The sequence below is a fragment of the Puntigrus tetrazona genome, chromosome 2, assembly GCF_018831695.1.
Source record: "Puntigrus tetrazona isolate hp1 chromosome 2, ASM1883169v1, whole genome shotgun sequence".
NCBI classification, from domain to species: domain Eukaryota; kingdom Metazoa; phylum Chordata; class Actinopteri; order Cypriniformes; family Cyprinidae; genus Puntigrus; species Puntigrus tetrazona.
Window position 1 is genome coordinate 16,225,621 of NC_056700.1, and position 26,289 is coordinate 16,251,909.

General features: G+C 36.3%; 1 protein-coding gene across 1 annotated transcript in view; it reads right to left on the reverse strand.

Annotated features, from left to right (window-relative positions):
• pappa2 (pappalysin 2) overlaps window positions 1-26,289 on the reverse strand; it is a 44,113-nt gene that overhangs the window by 898 nt on the left and 16,926 nt on the right. Inside the window, exons 7-22 of the mRNA XM_043260136.1 lie at window positions 24,811-24,993; window positions 23,669-23,972; window positions 20,355-20,483; window positions 20,083-20,168; window positions 17,903-18,096; window positions 17,657-17,770; window positions 16,710-16,845; window positions 16,456-16,630; window positions 15,380-15,542; window positions 14,325-14,502; window positions 11,923-12,136; window positions 10,672-10,840; window positions 10,453-10,585; window positions 9,985-10,094; window positions 8,492-8,563; window positions 1,529-1,627 (exon numbers count right to left, since the gene is read on the reverse strand). Coding sequence (XP_043116071.1) covers window positions 1,529-1,627; window positions 8,492-8,563; window positions 9,985-10,094; window positions 10,453-10,585; window positions 10,672-10,840; window positions 11,923-12,136; window positions 14,325-14,502; window positions 15,380-15,542; window positions 16,456-16,630; window positions 16,710-16,845; window positions 17,657-17,770; window positions 17,903-18,096; window positions 20,083-20,168; window positions 20,355-20,483; window positions 23,669-23,972; window positions 24,811-24,993 — 2,459 coding nt within the window. The remainder of the gene's footprint in view (window positions 1-1,528; window positions 1,628-8,491; window positions 8,564-9,984; window positions 10,095-10,452; window positions 10,586-10,671; window positions 10,841-11,922; window positions 12,137-14,324; window positions 14,503-15,379; window positions 15,543-16,455; window positions 16,631-16,709; window positions 16,846-17,656; window positions 17,771-17,902; window positions 18,097-20,082; window positions 20,169-20,354; window positions 20,484-23,668; window positions 23,973-24,810; window positions 24,994-26,289) is intronic.

The following is a 26,289-nucleotide window of genomic DNA, read 5'->3' on the forward strand; positions in this document are numbered from 1 at the left end:
CGAGCATTGCCTTTTTCCAGATGTATGATCGATATCAACTGTTGACCAAATTACTTGCATATAATGACAAAATACGTCAAACCTTTAAAACTGGCCTGTTGGGGTGTTTGTTTTCCTAACTGCAAAAGTCATAAGGATTGTTATTTTATTTATATTTCTTTTAGAAGGAATACTACACTTTTAAGGGGCCATATGATGCGATTGTACTTTCTCTTTGGAGTGTTACAAGCTGCATAGAGGAGAAACAATAATGCACAGTATGTGGAAAATGTGTTTTTTGAAGCTTAACATAAACGCATTGCATTACACCAAATACACAAAATTCTGTTCTTTTAGCAACATCATATGACCCCTTTAATAATAAAGGTGCTTCATGATGCATGGTTTCATAAAGAACTCTTAGCATTTTTGTTGCCAAAGAAGGTCCTTCAGATTATAAAAAAAAAAAGTAAGAAAGAGATGGTACTTTAAAGAACCTTCGACTGGATGGCTATTCGTGATACTAAACATGGTCCTTCTATGTGGATTCGCTGTAAAGAAGCTTTTGAAGCACCTTTATTTTTAAGAGTGTAGGATCGATTAGGACAGGACGGTCGCATCCAGTCCTAAAGGGAACAGAGAGAAAGCGAGAGAAAGCCTGACTGTGAGCAGATGAGTAAAGGAGGTGAACACATGTTAAGAATCAACAGGAGGAGGTTCTCATCCAGGATTCGTGCCATCACCACAGGTTGCAAAATAAACCCAAATTCCCAGCTAAGCGGCCTACTGCAGGAAAAGTAAACACGAAGCTGCAGCGTAAGCTCTGATTTCACCTGATGTTTACAGGATGCAATTGTCTAACTGCGGGACATTCGAGAGTCTCCACTCATTTATGTTGCAATTCTTTGGAAGACGGAAGTCTAGCTTTGGTTTTATGTTAAATAATCACGAAGGATGTTTTTTTTTTTCAATCCAAATGTTTGCTTTCAAATCACCTGCAATATTATCTGTGCATAAAATTTTGTTTCCTGTGCATGTGGCAGGTATTTGGATGCTAGAACAGGAGCCACAGAAGGAGAGATGAGAGGAATTTGTGCTTTATTGTCCAAACTTCTTTCTGGCTCGCGTCCTAGACGCTCTTAAACCAGACTGCCCCACCAACGTACTCGGACTTTTCCATGGCCTGCGTAAATAGAAGCATGGCAGCTCTGCCGGACCAACAGTGGCAGGATGCTGTTCCTCACGGTTTATTTCACTTTCTCAGACCTTGCTTGTTTTACAGTTGCCCGTGACCGCTGACACCTGGACCTCTGCTAATAAAAGCAGCTCTATCCAGTCATTTATTTATGACAGACATCCCCCACCCGAGCTCATTCTCTCTTTGGGAGAACGCACCACCTGAGCGCCTAATGATGTGGGCGACGTTCATGGAAAGGGTTGACAATGTGGCGGCACCGTGTGAGACAGAGTTTGGCGCCGTGACAGAGGAATGAGAAAGCAGCGTAGGATGAATGAGGATGAGAGGAACAGCCTTTCGAATGAGATTTACCTTTCTAGAAGAGAGAGTGGATGGACAGCAGTCTCCCCCGTCATACTGGCAGTACGCTCGGTTATTAATAGTGTCGCACCAACCATCTCCTCCGAATGGCTGCAGAATAAAAGAGTTTTAGAAACTTGTTTACCAGAAAAATATCAGACATAGGGTTGAGTTTCTAATGTATATTTACAGTACAACGAAACATTTTGCTTGTATTATTAAAAAAGGTATTCATACTTATACATTTAAAATTAGGAATGCACAATTTATTGGTTCTATATCAGTTATCGGATATTTAATATTAATGAACATTTAATCATCTTAAATTATCAGTATTGGATGATATTGAATATTTAACTGCATTGATTTCTTACTGGTAGTTATAACTAGTGCTGTCAAATGATAATTCATGATTAATCATATCCAAAACAAGTAAATAAATACATACATTTGTAAATACATAGGTTTTTTTTTTATATATATGCGTGTGCATACTGTGTATATTTATTATGTTTATATAAATACACACATATGCATGTATATATTTTAAAAAAATACATGCATATATGTAAATTCATATTATTTATAAATGTATTTAAACATATTTTTCTTAAATATATACATGCATGTGAGTGTATTATCTAATAAATATACAAGCTACACACACATATATTTAAAATAAAAATTTTAATGCAATTAATCACTAAAATTAAATACTAAAGCATTTATTATTCTTTATTGATGCTATTTCCGACTTTAATATGTATTAAAATCAAAACTTACATCTAATATAATAATTCAATTTCATATATTAATCTACTACTAAAAAAAAGGTTGAATTGCTTAATTTTATTATGCATAGTTGTATGAGAAATGTATGAATTACACCAAAAGGATTTCTGTTATACCTTGTGGTAGGTGGCATTTCTCATTTATTCCTTTCGAATAAAAAAGCCGCATCTGTTATTCCAGACCAAACTTCCTCGTACTTCCTCAGATGCCATTACTTCACCTGTGAGAGCATGGCTACCTGTTTTGCAATGCCCAGAAGAGCGAAATCCAACCTTCTTGAGTGGAATACAATTATCAAATTTAATATGCATAAACACTTTAAACGTGTCATAATGCCTTCCTAAAGGATTTTACCTAACCTAAAGGATCCGATGCCAATAACAGGAAAACAAGAGCGGTCTGCCAAAGATACTTTTGGCTCTCTTGAGCATGAGGAGTCCTTTCAAAGAACCCAGCTTCTACCTGATTCCACGTCCCTGTGCAAGAGCAGCTGGCGAGGAGATCTCTGTAGAATTTATCCCTGCTAAACCTACTCCCAGTCCAAAATGTATTTTCCTGCCTTGCTCTCATTCTCCAAGTCATGAGCAATATCATTTTTCATTCTTCAGTTTCAAGCTTGTGTACATTTCGTTTATTTCTTTATTCTCGTCCTCCATCCATTTTATCACCTTAAGCGCATTGCGAATTTATTGGCAATAACAGTCTTACCACTTTGTTTTTAAATTAACGTGTTACATACTGCAAGTTAAATATCTGAATCTGAAACATGTGCATTAATAATGTTTTAGAAAATGCTGGAAAAAGAAAAAAATGACCTAATGCCTAAACTAAAGAGTCGTGTAACAGTAAATGGGAAGGATGTGTGGAATGCATCTGCTCTGGCCAGCAGAGGAAAACTGCCAGTGAATGTTAAACAACGCTGCAGTTAATTATCTGAAGCGCTACACCAAATCATCTGACCAGAACCTCACGTACATATCTTGCTCAAAACAAAACAATAGTCGAGAAAAGTCCTAATCTGACCAAAACAATAGACAATATAGTGTCAATCCAGTCTGCCAAAATATTTAAACATTTAAACCTCTTTTCTTCGCAGTTCAATCATAAATTATTTCTATTGATTAATCGTGATTAATCACAGCCAAAATAAAAGTTTTTGATTACAGAATATATTTTATGTGTACTGTGTATATTTATTATGTATATATAAACACACACACAGACACAAATGCACAGTATATATTTAGAAAATATTTGTGTGTGTGTGTATCTATATATTCACATATAATATGTTATGTAAACAAAATCTTTTATTTAAGATGTGATTAAATGCGATCAAATAATTAAAAAAAGTATTGAATTAAATTGACAGAGACTTGCTAATTTGATCTGTTTTGGCTCAATAGATTCATTTTAAGCATAAGGAGCTACAGTTAAATTTGTTAGTTGTTTTTTCATAGATTGTTTCATCTTTTGATTCAAAGACACCATCATTTAAATGATTAATTTCAGTTTTTTGGTTTATTTTTCCTTTATGTAGGCATAAAAGCTCTACAATAAAATATACTGAATCACCGTTTAAACAGAATTAATACTAACAGACAAACTATATCTTTCCATATTCAGAACATTAAAAACCCATACGACCTGAACTGACAGAACTAGTAAAATAATTATATTTTTATTATTGTTGTTGTTGATATTTGTTTGTTTGATTTTCTCCAGCTTCAGTGAAATGTGTATATATACACATACACACACACACTACACTACACTGCACTGCACTAATTAGATGCAGACCTTACTGTAATCCAGTGGTAAATATATGTGCTTCTTCAGATTGTCTGCTGCTCAGTGTCAGTTCAGGCTGTCCACTTTGAGGTATCCATCCTAAAATTCATTTTCCTGGCCTCCTCTCAAAGAGGGGTTTTAGTAGGCAACCCTGCTATGTTTTTGGGCAGCATCCAAAGGTTGATTTAGATTACATGAATTTATTGAAAACGAAACCCTCTATGAGTCACTTTAAAAAGATGTATTTTTAAAAAACACAATTTACCCCTAGCAACAGTTCCTGCGACGAGCGTTTGCAATCTGAGATACCAAAGAACAACAAACTGAAATCTAATATGAAGCAAACAATGAAGGTGTCTTTTACCTTATACAGTACATGAAGTCTGGAGAAATGAAATCCCTAAACGCGAGGGAGGACACACTCCGCAGGTTGCCTGACCGACCACATCTAATGCTAAGCGAAAGATAGAATAAACGAAACCTCCATGGCAACAACATGTTTTCACGGACAACATTGTTTTGAGGCCCCATGTTAGTGCTGGCATCTCACTTCCCTGAAGTATGCGCCCCTTGATTGGCTCTCTCCAGAGTTCCCAAAAGACTACTAATTATGTTCCCCTCCATTTCATTTCTAATGTAAACTTTCCCTTTCTGTCTTTAAATGAAAGCTGAACATGCTGAAAAACAAATTTTAGGTAACACATCACAACAGCGAAAAGCCGAATGAAGTGTTTCCAGGTTTTTTGGTGTTTTTGTCTTGTCAACTCCTTCCACAATGTTAAGATGATGAAACCCAGTGCATGCCCTGAGAGGAATCAGATGAACGTTCTTCTAACCATATTTGCAGCAAGGAATGTGAACAGTGGTTCTTAATAAACCTGTGGCATCATCTGTAAGGTTTGCTCAAATGGAGCCCCACAAAAGGGGAAAAAAGTAGACTCCAAAACTGGTTCGAAGCGGTCAAGTAAATCGCATTTGATAGTAGCAGAGGAAAAACAAAAACAAACAACCCCGGTAGTCCAAATCTCAGAGAATCATAACATCTTCCAGAGTCTGACCAATACACTGAGAACTGTAATACCTGAAGAAAGCTTCCATTAGCTTGCTTATTCATCTGGAGGAAACAAAACCCTCCAGAACCAAGGGTTGCAAAAGCAGACTTAAAGTCTACTTATGTTTGGCCTTGCTGCTTCGAAATAAAATATTAATAATGACATAAACTAAAGCATAACCTGAGCTGACCTCTTTACTTATCATCAGCCTGTAATGGGAAAGACCTTCTGGATGTGCTGCAGAGCAACTGGAACATGTGCTGTGGTATAATTTATACTGAGTCTCTGATATAAAAGCAACTGTTTTGCTTGGTAACAAATGAGGGCAAGAGGAGATGAGAGGGTCTGGCAGATATGAGGGCTATTTGAATATCATAAAACATCCCTCTAAAGGAATGGTGAGTTCCAAAGTAGAATGAATAGTTCATAAAACCTGTCTGCTTCACTCTGAAATTAGATTAAAAATGAACACATCGGATATCCATGAGGGGAAAAAAAACTTGGATAAGCAACTCATGATAAAACTATATGGATTTTTTTAAATAATACATTTTCTGTTTTTATCTAAATACAAATTTTAGGTTTTTGTTTTTTTTTACGATTTTCTACTAAAGATAGTAATGTATCAGAACATATAAGACTAGAGTATATAATATAAATTTTGCTCGAACTATTTATTCAAGTCGTGCACATTTGAATGACACTGTACTAAACAGCACTCCACCCTTTCGCCTTCAAGATACATCCCTTGACATCACAGGCAGAGCTCATATCCAGAGAGAATTACAATAAACACTCATCCATTATTTTCCAAAACACTCGACTGTTAATTTCAACACTCTTTTCGTTTCCAGACTTCACACGACTCTGCCGCGTTACTTCTGTTGACTTTTAGCGAAGCCTGGTATGTTACTTTCGTCACATATCATTTGTGATTATTTTACAACTGGTTTAACGCATCCATCAGTTACATAACATCCTTTAAATTCCCTCTGTCTGACTGACCTGCGCACACACCGATAAGATCATTCATTTGCTTTGGCACCTCAGCACTACAATTGTCGACAAAGTCTGATGAGTTAGTGCTCGGGGTGAATTGAAACAGGATTCTGTGAATTGCGGGAAGGACTCTAGAGGGACAGAAACCGGAATAATATGTTTTATGATCATGTATATACCACATTTTACAGTGGCAATGATATTTTCATTCGGTTTTATTTTTGCGATAAAAGGAGAACCGGTGAGAATCAATCTGTCAGCATGCTGTGGGAAGATGTGGCACGCAGTCCATCAACCATCGCGCTAAATGTTTCTCTTGGCCACGAGAGATGTTAAAGATGTCTCCATATGAGAGCCGATGGTGTCGGAAATCCCTGACAACAAAATGCCTCATTACTGATGTAAATGTAAACTTGGGAATGTGTGAAGCATATACACAAAATAAAAATAGAAAACCGAACGACTGCATTTCTTGACCCTTTGAACTGGGTTCATCCAGATTTGAATTCCTGCGGGCGCAAATAGTTTCAAAGTCACTCTTGAGACGTATTATGTGCTACTACCCTGACCTATTATGATATATTTATACATGCTTCTTAAAAATGTTTCAGTGGATCACAGATTTGATTTGCGAGTTCAATTTTGGTCAAACGGCCCAGTTAATAGACGAACATGGAGTACTGACTACAGAGATAGTGAAGAGCAAAACAGGTTTCCCCATCTGTGCATGAAGCTCCATGACACAATAACTGGAACGTAAAACTAAAAAATCAACACAGTCATCATTTATCACTGATTATGGTGCTCCCTGATTCTCCTGGACCACCTCAATGCTCTGCTGGTGGTTATCTGTCAAACTGCTCTTTTCTCTTCTAGATCAGACAGGAGGCAGATGTGAACTCGCCGTTCTTTTTAAAATACTACTGGCGTACACATCAGTATTATAAATACAATTCTTTCATCTTTTATGCACCGTGATATTGTTCCAAACCATATGCTGTCTTTTTTCTCAGTGGCACTTTAAAGTAGATTTTTATTATTGATTTTACTATATAACAACCTTGGCAGTCAATGTAACAGTCACAAGCAGTCACATGCCTCCCATTTTTTTATCTAAAATATCTTACATTGTTTTCTAATTAAGCTTTGACGGGTTTGGAGCGATATGGGGGTAAGTCATTAATGACTTTTGGGGTGGAGCATCCTTTAAACGCTGTATAGCTGACCATTGACAAATATGATCAAATATGATCAAAGACTGTAGAAGGGGAATTTGATATGATGCAGGGCAACAACTCCAGAAGTACCCTATAATTTAAGATTGGGGCAAAAATACTATATAATAGTTTTTGTCTCAAAATGAAATCAAATGATAAGTAATATCACATGAGCAGTGAGAGCAATCGCAAGTCACGAGACATGAGTGCAGTTTGTGAGTGCCAAATGTGATTTTAAACAACAGTTCAGTAAATAAATTAATATTGCGTTCAATTTTAAACTATACTGTCTGTTTTTGCTCAGATTTACCAACAAAATTGTTGAAGCTTTGTGATTAACACAGCAGTGATTCTGATTATCCATTTTGAACAAATCGGGTGAACCAATGATTCAAAGGCACATTTATAAAATTTACTGTTTACTTAATAATTTAGCTGTTTGAAGGAATCAAATGAATTAATGACTCATAACGACATTTACTGCTTTAGTTTACCGTTTACATTTACCGTTTTAGTTCCTTATTTAGGGGTATTATTTCATTTCATTATTTCATTTCTTTAAAAAAAACTGAATAACTTACTGTCCATCTTTCTCACACTCCATTAATATGAATGACATACTGTTCTAAACACCACTCCACCCTTTCACATTTTTAAGATATATCTATTTCCTGACATCACTGACAGAGCTAAAATCCAGACAGAAATACAATAAACACTCAACTATTAATTTCAACACTATTTTCAATTCTATGCTTCAAATGTTTATCATGTGACTTAAGAAACCTTGAAATACAGTGATCAAATCTTTTGGACTACTTTTAAGGGGCTTGTATAGTTCATCTCTTTTAATCTTTTTGAATCGTTTTTGATCAACATAAACCTTTGTGCTATGGAAAAGAGCTGGATCACCCAATCACCCATTAGAACTAAAATACACTGAATAAATACTGAAAGACAGAAAAGTATATGGTTTTGTAATGACATGGGGGTGATTATGATCTAGAATTTAGAAAGAATGCACAATAATTTCCATCTTGCACAAAATCTCATTAGCTGTGAGGGATTCTTTTGACGCTTATGTGATGTACTTCATTGCTAATCAGAAAGATGTTAACACTCACCTCACAGGATTGGATGCAGTGGATCTGTGCTGGATTCGGATGCCACTTCAACATGCCAGTACAGACAATACTCTTTCAAAGGAAAAGAAACAGAGGAACATAAGAAGGAAGGGGAAGGAGAGAGTCAGTTACTGAATCTTGATGATGACATCATTGAACGAAAAAGCTGACTTGTTACTATTGATTAAGTTTTTTGTAACAGATCTTGAGAAGAAATCTGAAAACGAGGTTTGTATTTATTTCTATTTTATTTAGACTTTTCCAGAAATCTAATAACATCTAATTTAATTTTAAAAGACAAAAAGGAGACATGGTGCCTAAAAATAATTCTGCAAATTAATATCCAATAACTATGACATATAATAAGGGTTACTCTTTCCCTCTTGTCCTTTCAAATTGAACAAATATTTCACTGATTTGACATTTTCTCAGAATTGGAAAGCCGACCTGTTTCTAAAGCAGAATTTCTGGAAAGAAACTTGCTTATCTCTTATTCATCTCCCTCCTACTGTGACCTTTCCTCCATCATTCTTACCCAATCTGCAATACTTTGGACAACATTCCTGGAAAGCAGGCTGTTCTTAGGGGTGCTGATGTATCATTATAAACAATGGGAGTCCGACACCTTCAGAGGCGTCATGCTTGACGTGTGGCATTTTAAGCGTCTCTTATAAAAACATCACACTGTAATCATTACTCTCACAAGCTGATATGACAGTGAGAGACAGAATCAACACTTTCACAGAGAGGTGAGTTGAACCTGGTTTTGGAGCTAGAATCCAGGAAACCCAATCCAACTTATCACTCTGATGTGCCAATAATGCGATTCCAATTTTGAGTCCAAAGCATTCAGTCTGGAAGCTCCTCTGCATAGAGCCAAATAAGGTCCCCCCAAACAAAGATCAGAAAAGAGAGCGCTTTTACATTTGACAGATGTCAAACACACCTCATGTGGAACCCAGTAAAAGAGACATTTCATTTCGGTCTAAGAAAATAATTTCAAGAGGCATTTTTGAGAGTCAGTCTTGATTACATTTAAAAGACAACTGGCAATAATCTTTTATGTGTTGGTTGAATTAATGGACAAGGACAACAATATTTATAAATATTTATAATAATTAGAATTTATAAATATACTTATGTTGGTAATTCATGCTCTTTCCAACTGAATATATTAGTACAGACAGAATAAGTTAAAAAAGTATATAAAAAATATGTTAAATGAATACATTCTAAATAATAAAAGCTATAAAATACGTATTGTTGTTTATTAGTTCATGATATCCAATGCCTTTATAATAGATTTATATATATATATATATATATATATATATATATATATATATATATATATATATATATATATATATATATATATAAAATAAATAAATAAATACAAAATCCTAAATTCTCAAACTTGGAGTTTGGTTAAAGCACTAGAACGGCAATGATATCAAATACCAATCTGTAGCAAACTGACTGCACCACCTCACCTGAACCTTGCTGGGAAGCATCCAGTGCTCTACTGTATCAGTTCTGGAGCCATTGGCTAACACCACAGGGTCACTCAAGGCCACAATGCATGTTGGGTAACAGACTGCACCTGCCATGACACAAAGCAAGCTTTGCTTTAACCATGATTTGCATCTGTTGAATTTATTCATGTGAGCACATGAATAGCCAAGCTCCGGACTAGTCATCCATAGTTGAACAGCTTGGCAGGTTGGCACTCAAAAGTATCCTACTGCATGCAACTGACTGTAGTCTTGCAGCCCAGCTACAGTACAGTTTGTCTAGACCTCTAATTTGGAAGGATAAACGCAGTAGCATAAATATACAACAAAATAGTAATGTTCAGACAATGGTTGAGACAATAAACATTGCTTTGTTAGAACATCAACTGACTAGTTATTTCCATGTTTGAAATGGGCAAGTTTTAATCCTTAATTTTAAATCCTCACCCACGTCAAAGCCCTCCTCACAGCTGTATTCCACCAGGTTAACGTCAAGAGGAGGCTGGCACGGTCCCTCTATCTTCTTACACATAGCAAAGTCCTCAGTCCATTTGCCATCTTTGGTGCATTGAATGCTATACTGCATGGACAAATGCAGATGAGTGATTAATGCCTGAAGATTTTAGGAATACACTGATAGCGTTGGCAAGCAAAGGGCTACAGTACCCTTTCTTTTGGATCGGGACACTGTAGGGTGCAGATGCTATCGAAGTCTAAATTGTTGGTGCAGGTGTACATGCCCTCAAACATTAGCGGGAGAGGAGGGCATGTGACAGGTGAACAGCTGCCCTCCTGCCAAGTTCCACCCTCCAAACACTCCATCCTCAGAAACTTCCTGAGAAAAACAAGTCATTAGCATTATGAAGGGGTAAAACAGTTTTACGCACACACATAGTGTAATACCCATACAAACTCATTGCTTTGGCTGTGTTTCAAAATGTAGTATACTGACCCAGAGGCCTACACTACTAGATTTCTAAATGTTGTAAAAACAGTAATACCTAACTCTAACCTATTTTTAAGTATACAGCAATTAATATATATCATAGTCCCTTTAAGGGTGTATGTATGGATGGATAATAAAACACGGCTGTCTCTCTTTAAAGAGCACTGATGCTAGAATGTTGCTAAGCTAACGATGCCCTTTTAAATAAACTGAACTATAAACATTTTTATGCTTCAAGTGCTGAAATGAAATTGTTGGTTCTCAATCTGCTTCTGGTATGAATTGTTGCACATGAGTGCAGCAATTACTAAGTTTCTTGAATGACATTCTCCTCCAGCCAAAGGGGATTTATTCACATCTAAGCCATGTGACAAACCATCTGGTACGACCAAATAGCCAATAAATCCTGAGGAAATAAATTGGGGTTTAGTGTTCATTGAGAAAGATCATACGGAAGCACGGGCTAAAACTACCTTGATAATAGCATAACACCTCTCTTTAGACCGTCATAAACCATTTGCTGAACCTTCATAATGAAATGCCTTTTAGAACAAACATGCCAATGGTCTTAATAAACAGGATCATTTAAATGGCTTTATGAGACACGCTGGCTATCGCTTCTGGTATTAATGCCCAATTAAAAGCAGTTAAAAGACACTGAGGTATTTTACCAGCCATTTTAATAACTCATAAAGACGAGGCAGGTGCAAACGCTAGCCCCTTCAGATGTGCTAAAATATGCTATAGCTTGATTGGATGGAATACCAAAACAACACGCCATCAAACAATTCATCAAAGTACACTGCTGACTCCATTGCTGAAAGATATTTGGAAACACATGGAGTAAGATTTTGATCTTATTAGAACCATGTGCAACCTAGATGCTGGAAACAGATATTTTACCTTCAAAATTTGTTAACACAGTAACCTATGCCTAGAAATCAGTTCAAACCATACAGACTGCAACTCACTTTCTTGGCTTCTTGTTGAGCGTGCCGGTGATGTAATATCCTGTGTTGCATTTGTAGCGGCACACAGTGCCCACGTCATGTCCGCCTCCTTGACACTGAGGAACTAGCAGCGTGGCATTGGGTACGGAAGGTGGATTCGGGCACTCAATCTTGCAGTAAGCCTCTGGATATGACCATAGTCCATCCTCAAGACAAACCAATGTGTCACTTTCACCTGAAAAACAGATCCTGATAAGAAAACAGCACCCAAATGGAATAGAAATGCTATCAATGCAAGTTCCCAAGAGTTGAGAGCTCTTCAGAAGAAGGTGAGAAGAAGGTATTTTAAGGTCAGGATTTTTTTTTTTACTTTACCAACTACCATGTTGATTACCTATTACTTTAGCATAAATTCAAATAATATCAGTAAAGTAGCTTTGATAAAATATTTTTCAGACATAATATTAGAAGAATACCAAACTAACGATTTTTTCCTAATAATAATAATTATTTTATTTGTTTATTTATTAGTTAATTCATTTATTCATCATTCATTATTATCAATAAGGATGGTTGTTTTTACTACCAAATATACTAAAATTAATTTTAATACAGAGGTAACATGTTCTTCAAAAAAGATCTGTATTCAAGTAATGGTATAATTACTTCATAATTTATCATAATTTTAAAAAAATGACAAAAAATATGACATTGCATCACAATATCACAATAAAATAATATTTTTGCATGCATATAAATCTTTTACAGCAATATAAAAAAGTCATTTAAAATGCTGTCTGTTTGAAGTAATTAATATGAGAAGTATTAGACTGTTTTTCATAAAATGTAATTTTATGAAATAAAGCACATGGTGTAGTGGCGCCATGTGATATAGGACTCTCCCATAGTACTATTATAGTAACATATCTAATTAGATTTTTTTCAAGTTCTAAAGCAATTTTATTGGTCAATAAAATATAATGATTCCTTTAAGCTTTAAGGTGTCTGCCTAGCTACTTTGTAGCTGCAAATTTAGCTATACCGAAAATAGCTGCAAACATCATTTTTTTAACACACGTGAAAAGTTCCAGCCTGCGCCTTTTCAGAAAAAAAAAGAAAGTACATAAATCTCTATATTATTTTTTGCATTCCAGTTAATGTCAAGTCATGAATAGATTTTAAAAACTCCCAAAGGAGCACTACAGCCCATCACTTTAACACACTACAGTACAAAAACCTTGCCATCAAGACCAATAAGCATAGCTACTCAGTGATGCAATGTCCTGGACCTTCCAGTGAAGCCACTGACCACAGACTGCATCGCTCCCTGCCAAAGAAAAATTTGGATCAATCCATCAAAAGCCTGCATTTTAAACAAATAGTGAGAGTGTGAGAAGTAGCCCCTCGACCCCTGAGCCACCTTTCCTTAGTTATCCAGAAGCAAGAGGGCCAAGTGCCAACATGCTCTACGCTGTCCTAAATGAGGAGCTCCCTTGGGGCTTCAACAGTATGGGATGAAACGCGCTCTTGTTTTCGCCTACTTGCTTATTTCCTATCTCCATCTGTGTGCTGTTCTTCTACAGCCCGGGACTACTTTTCTATTGACACAGCCAGGAAAGAGGGCTGGGACCACAGCCAGACCGACGCACAGTTCTTGAATGAGTGCAAGAACAACACTGACTCACAAATGACTATATGCTGTATAAGCATACATACATACAAAAATGCAAATATTTAGCTTAGCACTGATTAATTTGAGTTTTCTGAACGACTGCACTATGACTATCCTTTCTCAAAATCTTTGTCATGTCCAGCTTTTAATCACTATAGCAGAGAACCGTCAATACAAATCATAACAGCGGTGACAGCAAACACAATTATTATTATTATTATTATTATTATTATTTATTGTTTTGATATATATTGTTTGGTGTGTCTTTTTTTTCAGTTGTAGCTATTGTAGTACATAAAGCTAAACTAAATAGAAATTATAATAAAAAAAATAGCCCTGAATAATAGCTGAAATAAAATTTATTTATTTATTTATTTCAGTTTATTTTGTTTCAAGTAACAAAATCTTTTTATGGTTTTAGTCTATTATTATTATTTGATTATTTTATGATAATACATATTATTTGTTTGCAGTAATATTTATATGTTTGTTAGTGCTGGCGCAGCTAGAAGTTCTGAGTCAAATGACCTCAGGAATGCCAAAAAGCACAATTATTTGTTGGATTTTTTCCAGTGTACATGGGCAAACACACAAGAAGGATTCATATCACCCACAAATACACAGTTATTGACTTAAAGTCTTATTATTTTAGAAAGGAAGCCCAAAGTCTCACAGAAACAGACACACACACTGAATGTAAGGAATCCAGAAACCCTCAGGTCTCACAGTGTAGCCCAGTTCCCATCCTCACCTTGCAGGATCGCCGGGGCGTTACAGGAAAAGGTGCACTGCTTGCCGAACGTGGTGCCCCAGGGGCACGAAAAGGAGGCAAAGTAGACGTGAGACGGAGGAGGTGAGCCGCAGTCCACGGGCTGACAGCTCACCACACGGTCCCACACTCCATGCACACAAATCAGCTCTGCTTCCGTCTGAGGAGAAGAAAGGACAAAACAAACAGAAGGACAATCACTTATAATGTCATAGTTTTAGGCTCATTACACAACATGACAGTTGACACAAATAAGACGTTGTTTCATTGAGTTACAATCCATGGGATAAAATTAATATAATCAATAATAACAAATGTTTGAATATAAAGACTTTTGTATTTTGGTAAATCTGAACACAGTTCGAGTCATCAAACATGTGAACCCGTTTTTAAGCGTTTCTGTTCTGCGCAGTTACTGGAATACGCTGGTATGTTGCACATGTGGGTTCCTGCTCTTGTCTTCTAGAATTACTGTAGATGCTCTTGCCCTTACGCTGCATTTTAGTAATTCTCCACAATAATTTAATCAACTCTTTCACAATAACAAAAAGGAATGTGATGGTTTGGAAAATGTACGTCACAAGACCTTTCTTTTTATGTTTGCAAAATGCTTCTTGCTCCAAAACAGTTGCGAAAAATTCAAACTATTGAATAAACACTGTGCATATCTAATATCACACTAAATTATCTTTGTTTGGACATGCGCACATACTGTATAAATGGGCCTCCAGGGTTATGATGGACTTTCTGAATAAGCTGTTTACATGACCCGATTGAGCCAGTATTCCTAGAAATCTGAATAAGACGACTGGAATGAATCGAATTTTTGGATCATCTAAACATGTTTACCTAAAGCACTAAGTTATTAGCAGAATACGAACACAGTCGTTGTTGAGATCGCTTCAGAAAAAAAATCTTCAGAAGAAGTCATTTGTTCTCATTTGTTCTCACTGCTGTTTAGCAGTAACTAGATATCAAGAAGATGGGATTTTTCTTTCTTAAGAAAGAACAATACTGTTAACAATACTTGTACGTACTTGATGAGAGGGAAGGCCCTGGCCGTGGAGAACGGTGAGCGTATAGCCACGATGACAAGAAACAGAGCAGTGTTTGGAGTCTATTACTGGAGTACAGCGGACTGACGCGTGTTCGACGTTTAGAGGACTGCATGACTCAGTGCTGCACAGCCTACGCACGCATCTGAGTGAGAAAAACACATATCAACTTAATTATTATTTGTAGACGTTGACAGACATCATATCCACCATCAAATACGATGGAATTGTTTGTATTTGTATCTGTGTCTCTGCGTACATATACATATATTATATGTATACCGTATGTACTTTATATGCAATAAGCTACCCTTTTTTCTTTAATAAATCATTTCTTATTTAGGTAGGACACATTAAATTAATTAAAAGTTAGAGTCAAGACAATCTTAAGGTTAAAAAAAAAGTTTTTCAAGAAATTGCTTTTTTGTACAGAGCCCAGGCACAAAAGCGTCTCGAAAATATTGGCATGTATGTAAAAATTGGTATGTTATGATTTGGATCTTAACCCCAGTGATGGGTAGAGGTGGTTCATTCGTACAAATTTGTACGAACTAGTCACCTCATAAAATATGTACAAATTGCCATGAGATGACATGCAGAATTTTTTTTTTCTAATTTTTAGGCTAAATTGTGTGCATGACTTTTTAATCTGTTTCCTCGTTTCACTGAACTCTCTATTAGTACAAGAATCTTTGGGCTTGGGATTAACGGTTTCTACAAATATATTTGAAATATTAAAATATTATAAAATATTACAAATGATTTCAACATTGATAAAATAATCTCGGAAGTTTCTTGAGCACAAAATCTGATCATATTTGGGTGAATAATAATCACGTAACACTAGACTGGAGTAAAGACTGAATAAATTACATAAAAATGTAATTTTAAAATTGTAATATTATATAAAATTGCATTTTGTATTGTATTTTTTTATCAGATACATGCTGATTACTTTCAAAACCCTTAAGAAATCGTAAAGATTCGTAAAACTTTGAGTGTGTGTGTGTGTGTGTGTGTGTGCTTGTAAGTCGTGGGAGACCCCACCCTCAGCGCACCCGGTCAGGGCAAAGGCGCTGAAATGACAAGATGTACGCAATGCAACCGCCAACACCGCCACTTGAGAGGAGGAGAAGTTGAGCTGCACTGCTGAAGTCTGGTAGAAGGGCACACTCAGGTTATGAGTCACATTCACCACTAGGGGGTTATACTGACATGATAGCTCGTACGAACCTGTGGACAAGCACACAAAGTCACAAAAAATACATAGTTTGCAATAGTTCACAATCAAATTAAGGATACAATGTGTTACCAAGGTTGTGTTTTTTTCCAGTGGTGTCCCACAGTTCGATGGTCACTGTTTTCCTGCAATTTTCGTCATGCCAACTACCATCATAGGCAAGGTAGATAATAACCGAGGCTGCTACACCCGGTCGCTCAAATCCTACCTGAAAAAACAAAGTATCAGTGTTATTAGTAATTAATATACTGTATGGCTCCTTAGTTAACTTAATTATTTTAACGTAATCATTATGTAAATCTGAACATACATTATCAATATAATCTGGGGATGGTAAGATTTTTGGTAACACTTTATAGGGACCAATCCTCACTATTAGCTAGTTACTTATTAGCAAGCCTACTGACCATATTCTACATCCCTAACCCTTTCCAATAACTAAACTTAACAACTACCTTAATAAGTATTAATAAGCAGCAAATCAGGAGTTTACTGAGGCAAAAGTTGTAGTTAATAGTTTGGTAATAGTTAGAGTTTGACCTAAAGTGTGGAAAATGTATGCTCATCAAACCTGTATTTATTTTATAAAAACATTTGTGAAATGTTACAATTTAAAACGCTGCTTAATATTTTCATGGCCTTTTTTTTTATCAAACGAACAGCTTTATTTGAAATAGAAATCATTTGTAACTATAGCCTTTACTGTAATAATTTGTATTTATTTAATGCATCCTTGCTCAATAAAAGTATTAATATCTTTAATGAATAAATACACTATTATTGAACCCAAGCGTAAACAGTGGTTTACATGAAACTGCTCAAATTTCATTCAACTAATGTTTTCCTTAAAACCTCATTTAAAATAGAAAATTAACACAAAGAAATGTACATTATTGATAAAATTGTCAGCAGAGGGGAAAGCTAATATTTACATCAAATGGCCCAATATAGACTTGATAATCTGTCAAACTCAAGGTTTTAACACTCACTATTTATTTACCGAGCAAGTGTATGTGTACCTTTAGCCAGACAGGCTGATCCTGAGTATGGTAACCATTCAGGTGGGCAGTACAGGGGCTCCAAGCGTCATGAGCCACTACTTCGTTAATATCAAAATACTGTGACTTGCACATCTGATGAAGATACGAAAAACAGATATCTAAAATTCGAAACAAACCACTTTTTATTCATTTGAGTGGTTCACTTAAGACAATGTTCATTATTGAGGTAGACGATGGCTAATGAATTCTAAACGGTTTCTGTACCTGAGTGAGCACAGGCTCACCGGTGACTTTTGAGGCAGGGCACCTCTCGTCCTGATGTGAGCCCGAGGCAGTGGATGCCCATTGGTCGCTAAACCCCTGAGGCGTGAAAAAGCCACAGTCCTGGATGCTGGAACGTCTTTCGAACTCCTCACACACTCCGTCCCCTTCGTAAACATAGCACAGGCTCTGCCGACCTGCGAGCACAAACTCATCATAAGAAACAAATAATGACTCCGCTGCCAAGATCTAATTGTGTTTTCATAGCAAGTCAGTGAGACTCGGCTTCACTTATGTGTGAATTGAAAATAAAAAGGAGCGTGATTCCACCGGGACGGTTAAATAAATGATCATACAAATATGTGGATGATGTCATGGGATATGAATGAGTTAAGACAGAAGTGCACGTGGGGCTAAAAGGGGAATTAGCATGCCATTAAAGCGAATTCGTTAGAGAGCGACACGTGTGAATGACATCAGAGTCTTGCATGAGCCCTTGTCTGAGAATGCTGAAAGGTAAGAGGAAGATGACTCATCGGCGGGAACAGCTTATCAAAGGCGAGGGGGCTCAAAAGGGTTCTAACAGCAAATGAAAAACACCAGCATTTGATTGGCCCGTCTCCGCTGCAGAACAGCTGACCTAACCCGCATGCCAATGCCAAAAGCTTTACTCCTAAGCTTTGTTGATCTTTGCTCCCCAAATACGCTCGTGGAGATAATATATGAGAGCCCCTAATGTGGCACTAGAGTAAATATCGCAAAAAAGCCATTCCCGAATGCCCTAAATCCACAAAAATGCGGTTACAAGCTACTATGAAAACATCGGGAGGTTTGAGGCATGTGAGTCAGTCGACTACGGTCATGTTTGAATTAGAGGCTTCTCATGCTTCACGCTCACATGTAGCGCTTTCAGTCACGAAAACAACATTGACTAAATTGGAGAAATATTTGCCTTTTTTTCGCCTGACATTTCCTGTGAGTCTCTCTTTACTGCATTAGCTCTCACTCAGGTGCATTATGTAACAATCGTTAAGACGATCCATCGCAGCTTACAAAATACTGTACGCCCAACACTTTGGACCATTTTCAATAGTGTGATGACACTGACAATCTTGAACAAGATGATCTTGATTGTGCGAAATACCACCGGCTGTGTTACAGTAAATGACCTAAAATCCAGTTTGCACTGAATAATTTGCAATCTGGATTGAATCTTTGAATGCATATGTACTGCGTAAATATTCAAACTGAGTTGTCAGATATCACAGACTTTGCTGTCAAATTACCAGTCATTCACAATATTGTTTTTTTTCTGCTCAGCCTAGAAATCAAAATAGCAGTAAGATACGGTAATCCACAAGTCAACAACACAAGAGAACAATTATTTTGACTGATCTGAGTATACTGGACTTTTAGGCCCCTTTTACACTAGTGCTTTTTGGTTGTAAAATGCATAACTTTTGGTATGGTTATGCTTATAGTTTACACTACTCAGGCATTTTCAAGGTCAAAAACCTACAAACCCACATACCTACAAATAGCTTAACTATTTTTGAAATGAATATTATTTATTTGAAGGCAAAGCTGACATTTAACTTAATGGAAGTATTCAAAAAATTATATAATAATGTAAAAAATAACTAATGACAGCAATGAACTTAAAATTTTGCAACATAATGACATTTTTTTATCCACCATTTATATACATCATACAATATGCTTTTACGTGCTCCAAAAATAATAAAGGCCTGTATCTGATGACAAATATCATCTAGTGTTATGAGAATGGATCCAGGAAATTGTCACTGTCTGCTGCGTTTTATTCATGATGCTGAGTATCAGAAGAAATATTTCAGGTGTAATAATTATTAGGGGCTTTAGCATTTTTGGATTTTGGAATATGACGACCTCCACACTTCCTTTAACATCACTATGATAGACTGACTCCCTAATTCAGCATGAGAGAGAAAAACAGTAGCAGAGGAATCTGAATCTACAGGAGACACAGCGATATTACATTGTATGGGTTTGCTTTGTTTTGTTTTGAGAGCTGGTTATGATTTTTACCCGGGTTTATTGTCCTGTGTGGAAGTTTTCTGACGCTTCTGTTGTGGTGTTTACAGTCTGAGGGCCAGAGTTCTCAGTGGACAGCGAGAGCATTTGTTTTTCTGAGTGTGACTCACCATGACACTTAAAACCTGGTTCAACTTGGCATTTTTTTGAGCAGCCGTCTCCATCTAAGAGATTCCCGTCATCACAATCCTCAGTCCTGTAGGGAGAGAGAGAGAGAGAGCAATGCCAAGGGTTACAGTTATGAAATATGTGGAAGGTCTTTGGCTATGCTTCAAAACACAAAAGACTCAAACAAATACTCAAAAATATGAAACATTCTTTAAAAATGACTAAAGCACATAACACGCAAAGCCTCTGATGCACCCTATAAGTTTATACTGACCCCTGTAGTGTGCCATCACCACAGAAATGTTCTCTATGAGTGTAAACCAGGCCTGGGGAAAGTTCACTGAACAAACCGTCCGATTCCACCTGGATCCTGTACAGGTACTGAACGTCCCTCTGCACATCACTAAGCACACAAACACATTCAGGACAAAAGCTACTTAGTTAACCAAGCAGTGAGAGCATTAAATGAATGAATAAATGAATGAACGAACGTACAAAAGAATGAGCGGACGAATGAACGAACGAATAGTGCTGGATATTTTTTGGTTACTCTTTCTGCAGGTTGGTAATCGAGTCATTCATTCAACCCTTTTGTTCAAAAACAATGATTCATCCAGGAGTGAAATGTGACTGTGTTTATGAGCAAGTTCCCGCATTATTCCTTTAAACAATTTGTTAAAACACTGTTGAAAAACGCTGAATCATTCAGAACAAAACACCACTGGGGACTCGGCGTTGCAACGGTTCTCTCGTGACTTTAAAACTAATTTTGATAAACTTGAAATACTGCATTTAAAATATTTGGAAGATTTAACGTTAATCAATAGGCTATGAACTTCATGTCTATTGAAATTCGAAAAACAATTGCATACAATGTAAATAAAGAAATACATAAATGAACAAACAAAAGTGTGGTAAATTGATACTATATTGTACTATAAAGTTACATGTTTCCAATTATGACTGTCAATGTACACGAGTCATCATTTAAAGTGGATCAAAACTTTTCTCCAAGTCGATTTAACGCAATCCTAAACCGTACTGAAGAATCGCAGATGTGCTGATATTCAGCACAACAGCTCAAATGCACAATATGAACCTGAAATATGCTGCAGAAATACTTGATCTAAGCTATATCTATTCTCAGGGTGATCTCAAATCTAACCTTGTTAAAAATGGAAATGACCTTTTAATATTGAGGGTATCACTGCATGTTGCGCTGTGATGTACTTCAGGGGTATCGATCTAAACTGATTGAATGACCCTATAAAAAGAGTCTATCTATGATTGCCAAGGCTTGTTTGATTTCAGTCGTTTTCCGGCTGGGGTAAGAGGATGCCTAGCTTACTGAGCATCATCTACTTTCTCCAGCGGGTCTTATTACTCAACAAATTGCCCTTATTAATTATGAATTACTTCCAGGGACAGGGAAGGGGAGAGAGACTACTTAAAGCTATTGTTCTGAGGTCGCAAAGGGAGAGCCAATAAAGGATTCTGTGCAAGTGATAAGATAAAGTCATATTTCTTTCTCCGTAGCACAGAGAAAGGCAGTGACCTACAGCACAAGACCTCGTCTGATGAGGTATAACTTATTTTATTTGGCAGCTTTACACTAGAATAGCCATTAGTCCCATGAAACCTTCATCTAGGTGACTAAGGAGAGCGTAACACACTTGAGCATAAATGTCTATACACATTTGGGTTTTGACCTTCTTGACTGCATCCAGCTATTTAAAGTATTCAATGAAAAACATCATCCAAAAAGTAACATTTAGACCATTTTTACAGCAGAACAAGTAAATAATCGAATCTAATAAGCCGTTCTAATGCTCAGCAACACAAGTAAAAATAATGTGTTGTTTCTATGTTTCGGCTCTCTTACAAAAGTTATAAGAAATAATGATAAAAAAGATATTATTTATTCATAATAATAATTTAATTTAATATGTTGATAGTAATGAATTACAGCAAACCAATATTTAGGCCCTAAGTAATTAAGTGTGTTTGTGTATTTGTGTGTAGTCATTTAGTAAACCTATTTTTTTTACATTGTGCAGGAAAAAAACATATTGTTTACTATTAAAAATATTAATAAGGATGCATAAAGACTGTCGGGGGTAGGTTTAGGGTTAGTGGACAGAAAATATTGTTTGGTCAATATAAAAACTATAGAAGTCTATGGAAAGTTCCCACAATTCACAGAAACAAATGTGCGTGTGTACACATATTTTTATTAATGTATTATGTATGTAGTTACTGTAGTACTGTATTTTGATCAAATAAATACAGTCTTAGTGAACATAACATACTTTTTTAAAAACTGACCACAAACTTTCAAAACAATATTGCTGTTATTATTTTTTGCTTGTTTTATAATATCACAAAATTACACAAAAATCATGCAAAATTGGGATTATTACTGCAACCCTTAAAGATATCAAAAATCCACAAACCTCATATAAAATGCATAGAAAATAAAACAGCTCATATAATATTTAGTATGGGTCCTCCTAAGGTTAACGATCAACGTTTTATGAAGGTTAAGCACCTCCTTTTACTGGCTGTTTGCTACATTACCCCTTTTAATGGAAAGTTCTTTGTTTTTGCTGCAGACCTCACGGTGGCACTGTAGCCTACATGTAATTTTCCACAAAACCGAGCTTCCCCTGTACTCGTTGTCACTCTTTTGTCTCCCTGCATGCCAAATGACAGGTCTCTCACTTACTGCACACTAACTACATCAAGCACACTACTCCCTTCAGCGGGAGATTGGAAACAATTTCAGAGTAGCTACAAACAGCCACGGGTGTTTACTGTTTCTACGGGTAAAGCGGTCACATTTGGTTTCTATTCCAGTGTTTCATTGTACCACTCTCTCTCTCTCTCTCTCTCTCTCTCTCTCTCTCTCTCTCTCTTTACCTCTCTCACAGATCCAATCTGTCTTTCTTTCCTTTCCCTATCCACATAGCTCAATTCCCAGTAGAGTTTCCATCTTTCTGAGCTTACAGGACTTGTGGAAGGAACTTTTCTGGATATGTTACATTCTCTGATCCACACTATTAATCTCTGGACATTTTGACCTATTGCAAGTACTTGAACAACAATCCAGTGCCCGCTGATGAATTTGTATTGGAACGAGCAGAATAAAATGTGACAGGAACCGAACAGAAATTGGCTAAGCTTTGATACTTGTAAAATTAATGGCTAATGAAATGACAACGTCAAATCCATGATATTGTTATTCTTCTTATTGCGTTGGCTGTGGAAATGATTTTTTCAGGCGAAAGCTATTGCACAATACACAAACAGCGATATGCCGAAGATACAATTCGATGACAGTTTTAGAAACACAACATGTTCAGAATTTATACTTAAGCCACACTTAAATAAAAATAATACTCCCAGAAATGCTGTAAATCAACTAGAAACACAATAAAAACATGACAGAGACATTATTATTTGAAAACGCTTGACAGTATTACTAACGACTCGCCAATTTCAAATAAATATTTTAAAATATAGTCTTTCAAAGTATCTGCGTACAAAGCGAAGTAGTATTGTTAATCATACAAAGACGCATATTCTTACCTGTCAGTGTATGTGGGCTGTTTGACGATGACGGGACTCTGGTCCTCTCTGATTGGTGGTTCTCTGAGTACTCTGTAGAGGAGGGGGTGGCAACCGGAGCAGAGAGGATTTTGGGGCCGCGAGGTCAGCAAAGCAGCATCGATCTCCAGCTTCTTATCAAAGGTGGAGATTTTAATGGCCTTGACCTTCTTGCTTGTATGTAAATGGAGGGTCAAAGGAATGTCACAGAAAGCATGCTGAGGACCTGTATGAAGCATCTCGCCATTCTCTGTTATGAGCACAATATTAGCAATTGCCTTTTGATCTGTAAAAAAAAAAAAAAAAAAAAAAACTGAATTAGTTTATGTAAAACATTTGTATACTATCGTTCATAAGTATGGACGGTTATTTTTTGTGTTTAAAGTCTTTTATTTCAGTAAGGCTATATTTATTAGAATCAATTGTGCTGTTGTGAAATATTATTACAGTTAAATTATGTGATATATAAAATCCAATTTATTCCTGTCATGGCCATTACTCCAGTCTTCAGTGCCACGTGATCCTTCAGAGATCATTTTAATACAGTTTTATGCAAAAGCCTGGGAACCCCCTGCAGAATCTGTAAAAATGTGAATAGTTTAAACTAAATAAGATCATACAAAATGCATGCACCTAGGCTTCCCAAACTTTTATAGGGGGTTATTTGAATAATTCCAGCTATTTTTTTTCATTGTGTAAGATTTGTTACACAATAGGACAATAAATAAAAAACATGCATTTTGTATGATCTTTCTAATTTTGTTCAACTTTTGCAAACTATGTGATTTAATGCAAACTTTTGTGTAAAACTGCATGCTTAAATGCTCAAGAAACACTCATTAAGATACTAAATGTTAAAAACAGTTGTGGTGCTTGATATTTTTGTAGATACTGTGATTAGAAATTCTGAAAGAAAAGCATTTACCTGAAACATAAATAACAATGTAGAAGTCTTTCTCACTTCCTATCAATTTACCGGACCCTTGTCAAATAAAATAATGAATTTCCTTACATTCCTTAAAAAAAAAAAAAAAAAAAAGAAAAACCATACTGCTCCCACACGTTTGAACGGTAGTGTATATTCCCATAACGTCAGGTGTTCGATATATTTAGGCAGTACTCACTGGCTGAGGTGTAAGTGATCCATACGGTCAAACTGTCAGGGACAACTGGGTGAAGGAAGTGTAATTCCAACACACAGCCCTCGATCTGAGGGCACGGGGTAGTCATGTTGGGCTCGTACAGATTAACTTCAGGACTCCAGGCTTGCATGCTGGGCTCACACGGCTGGTACACATCAGGGGCCCCTGCAAAACACACGTAAACCTCATTCAAAGCCGAAAAGAAAATACTGTAACTCGCCATCAAGAGCTAAGAATCTTTTTGGCAAATGGGACATACACCTGGAAGGATGAGATAATTCATTGCAATAAAATTGCCTAAAACGGGCATTTCCATAGCAATGCATTCAAAAACTTCACAAAACAGTGTGCACTCACTCTCTCTGTCAGCTGCCTTATCAGGCAGCATGCTATCTGTATGGATGTTAACAACAACGTATGCGAATAAGCATTAACAAAGACAGAATACACAAAATATCAGTTATTTTAAAAAAAAATTTAATTAAATTAACTAAATACATTAAATGCATTCTAGGATTTACTACTTTGCGAAGGATGCGTGCCATTCTGCTTCATTAGAAATAAAATAAAAGCAGCATAAATTATTTGCAAAGCTTTTAAATAACGGCATTGGGATCGCACTTTAAAATCAGTTCACTAGATTTTGGAACTGAGCAATTCTGTGTGTTTATTATGAACAACCATTTAATCTCTTGAATCTTCAATCTTGTTATGACAATTTTCGAAAAAAGACAGGATGGGAGGCAAAGAGGGAGAAACCCAGTGAAAGAGAAAACAGAAAGAGAGAGTGTCTGGGAAAAACCACATGTCTTGGCAATGGATGTGAAGCACATTTCCCCAGACCTCAATCGACCATAAGACCCAGGTGCAACTTGGCAAAGGAGACAGATTGGCGCCTTAATTGGGACAGACAGGGCTCACAAAATAATTTATTAAACTAAGAGTTAATGCCCGTGGAGGCCTGAAGAACAGGAGCGAGACAGAGAAAGGTAATCTTAGGGAGCTCTGGGCCGGCACACTGGGGGGTGGCTTCACTAAGAATCAACGATGCCCACTGATAGCAACATTTAATTGCACACATGATCAGCGCCTGCGTTGCTTAGATTTCAGTGTTACGATACAGCAGACTACTACGATCTGTTACACTTTAATAGGACTGTACAGCAATGCTCTGCATTGCATTGCGATCCAGACACCTACAGCTCAAAACAGCTGTATTTATCTGATCAATAATACATTAAAAACAACATATTGATATAACACAAAAAATTTTGAGAGTCAATAAATCTACATTTATTTGATCAATGATATGTAAGAAATTATACATTGGTAAGGTATATCATTACATTTTAAAATAGCTTAGTTAAATTAAGCTTTATTACATTAAAAAATAATAATAATGCATACATAATAATACATTCCTATAATGGCAAAGTTGAAAATAGATGTTCTGTTTAATAT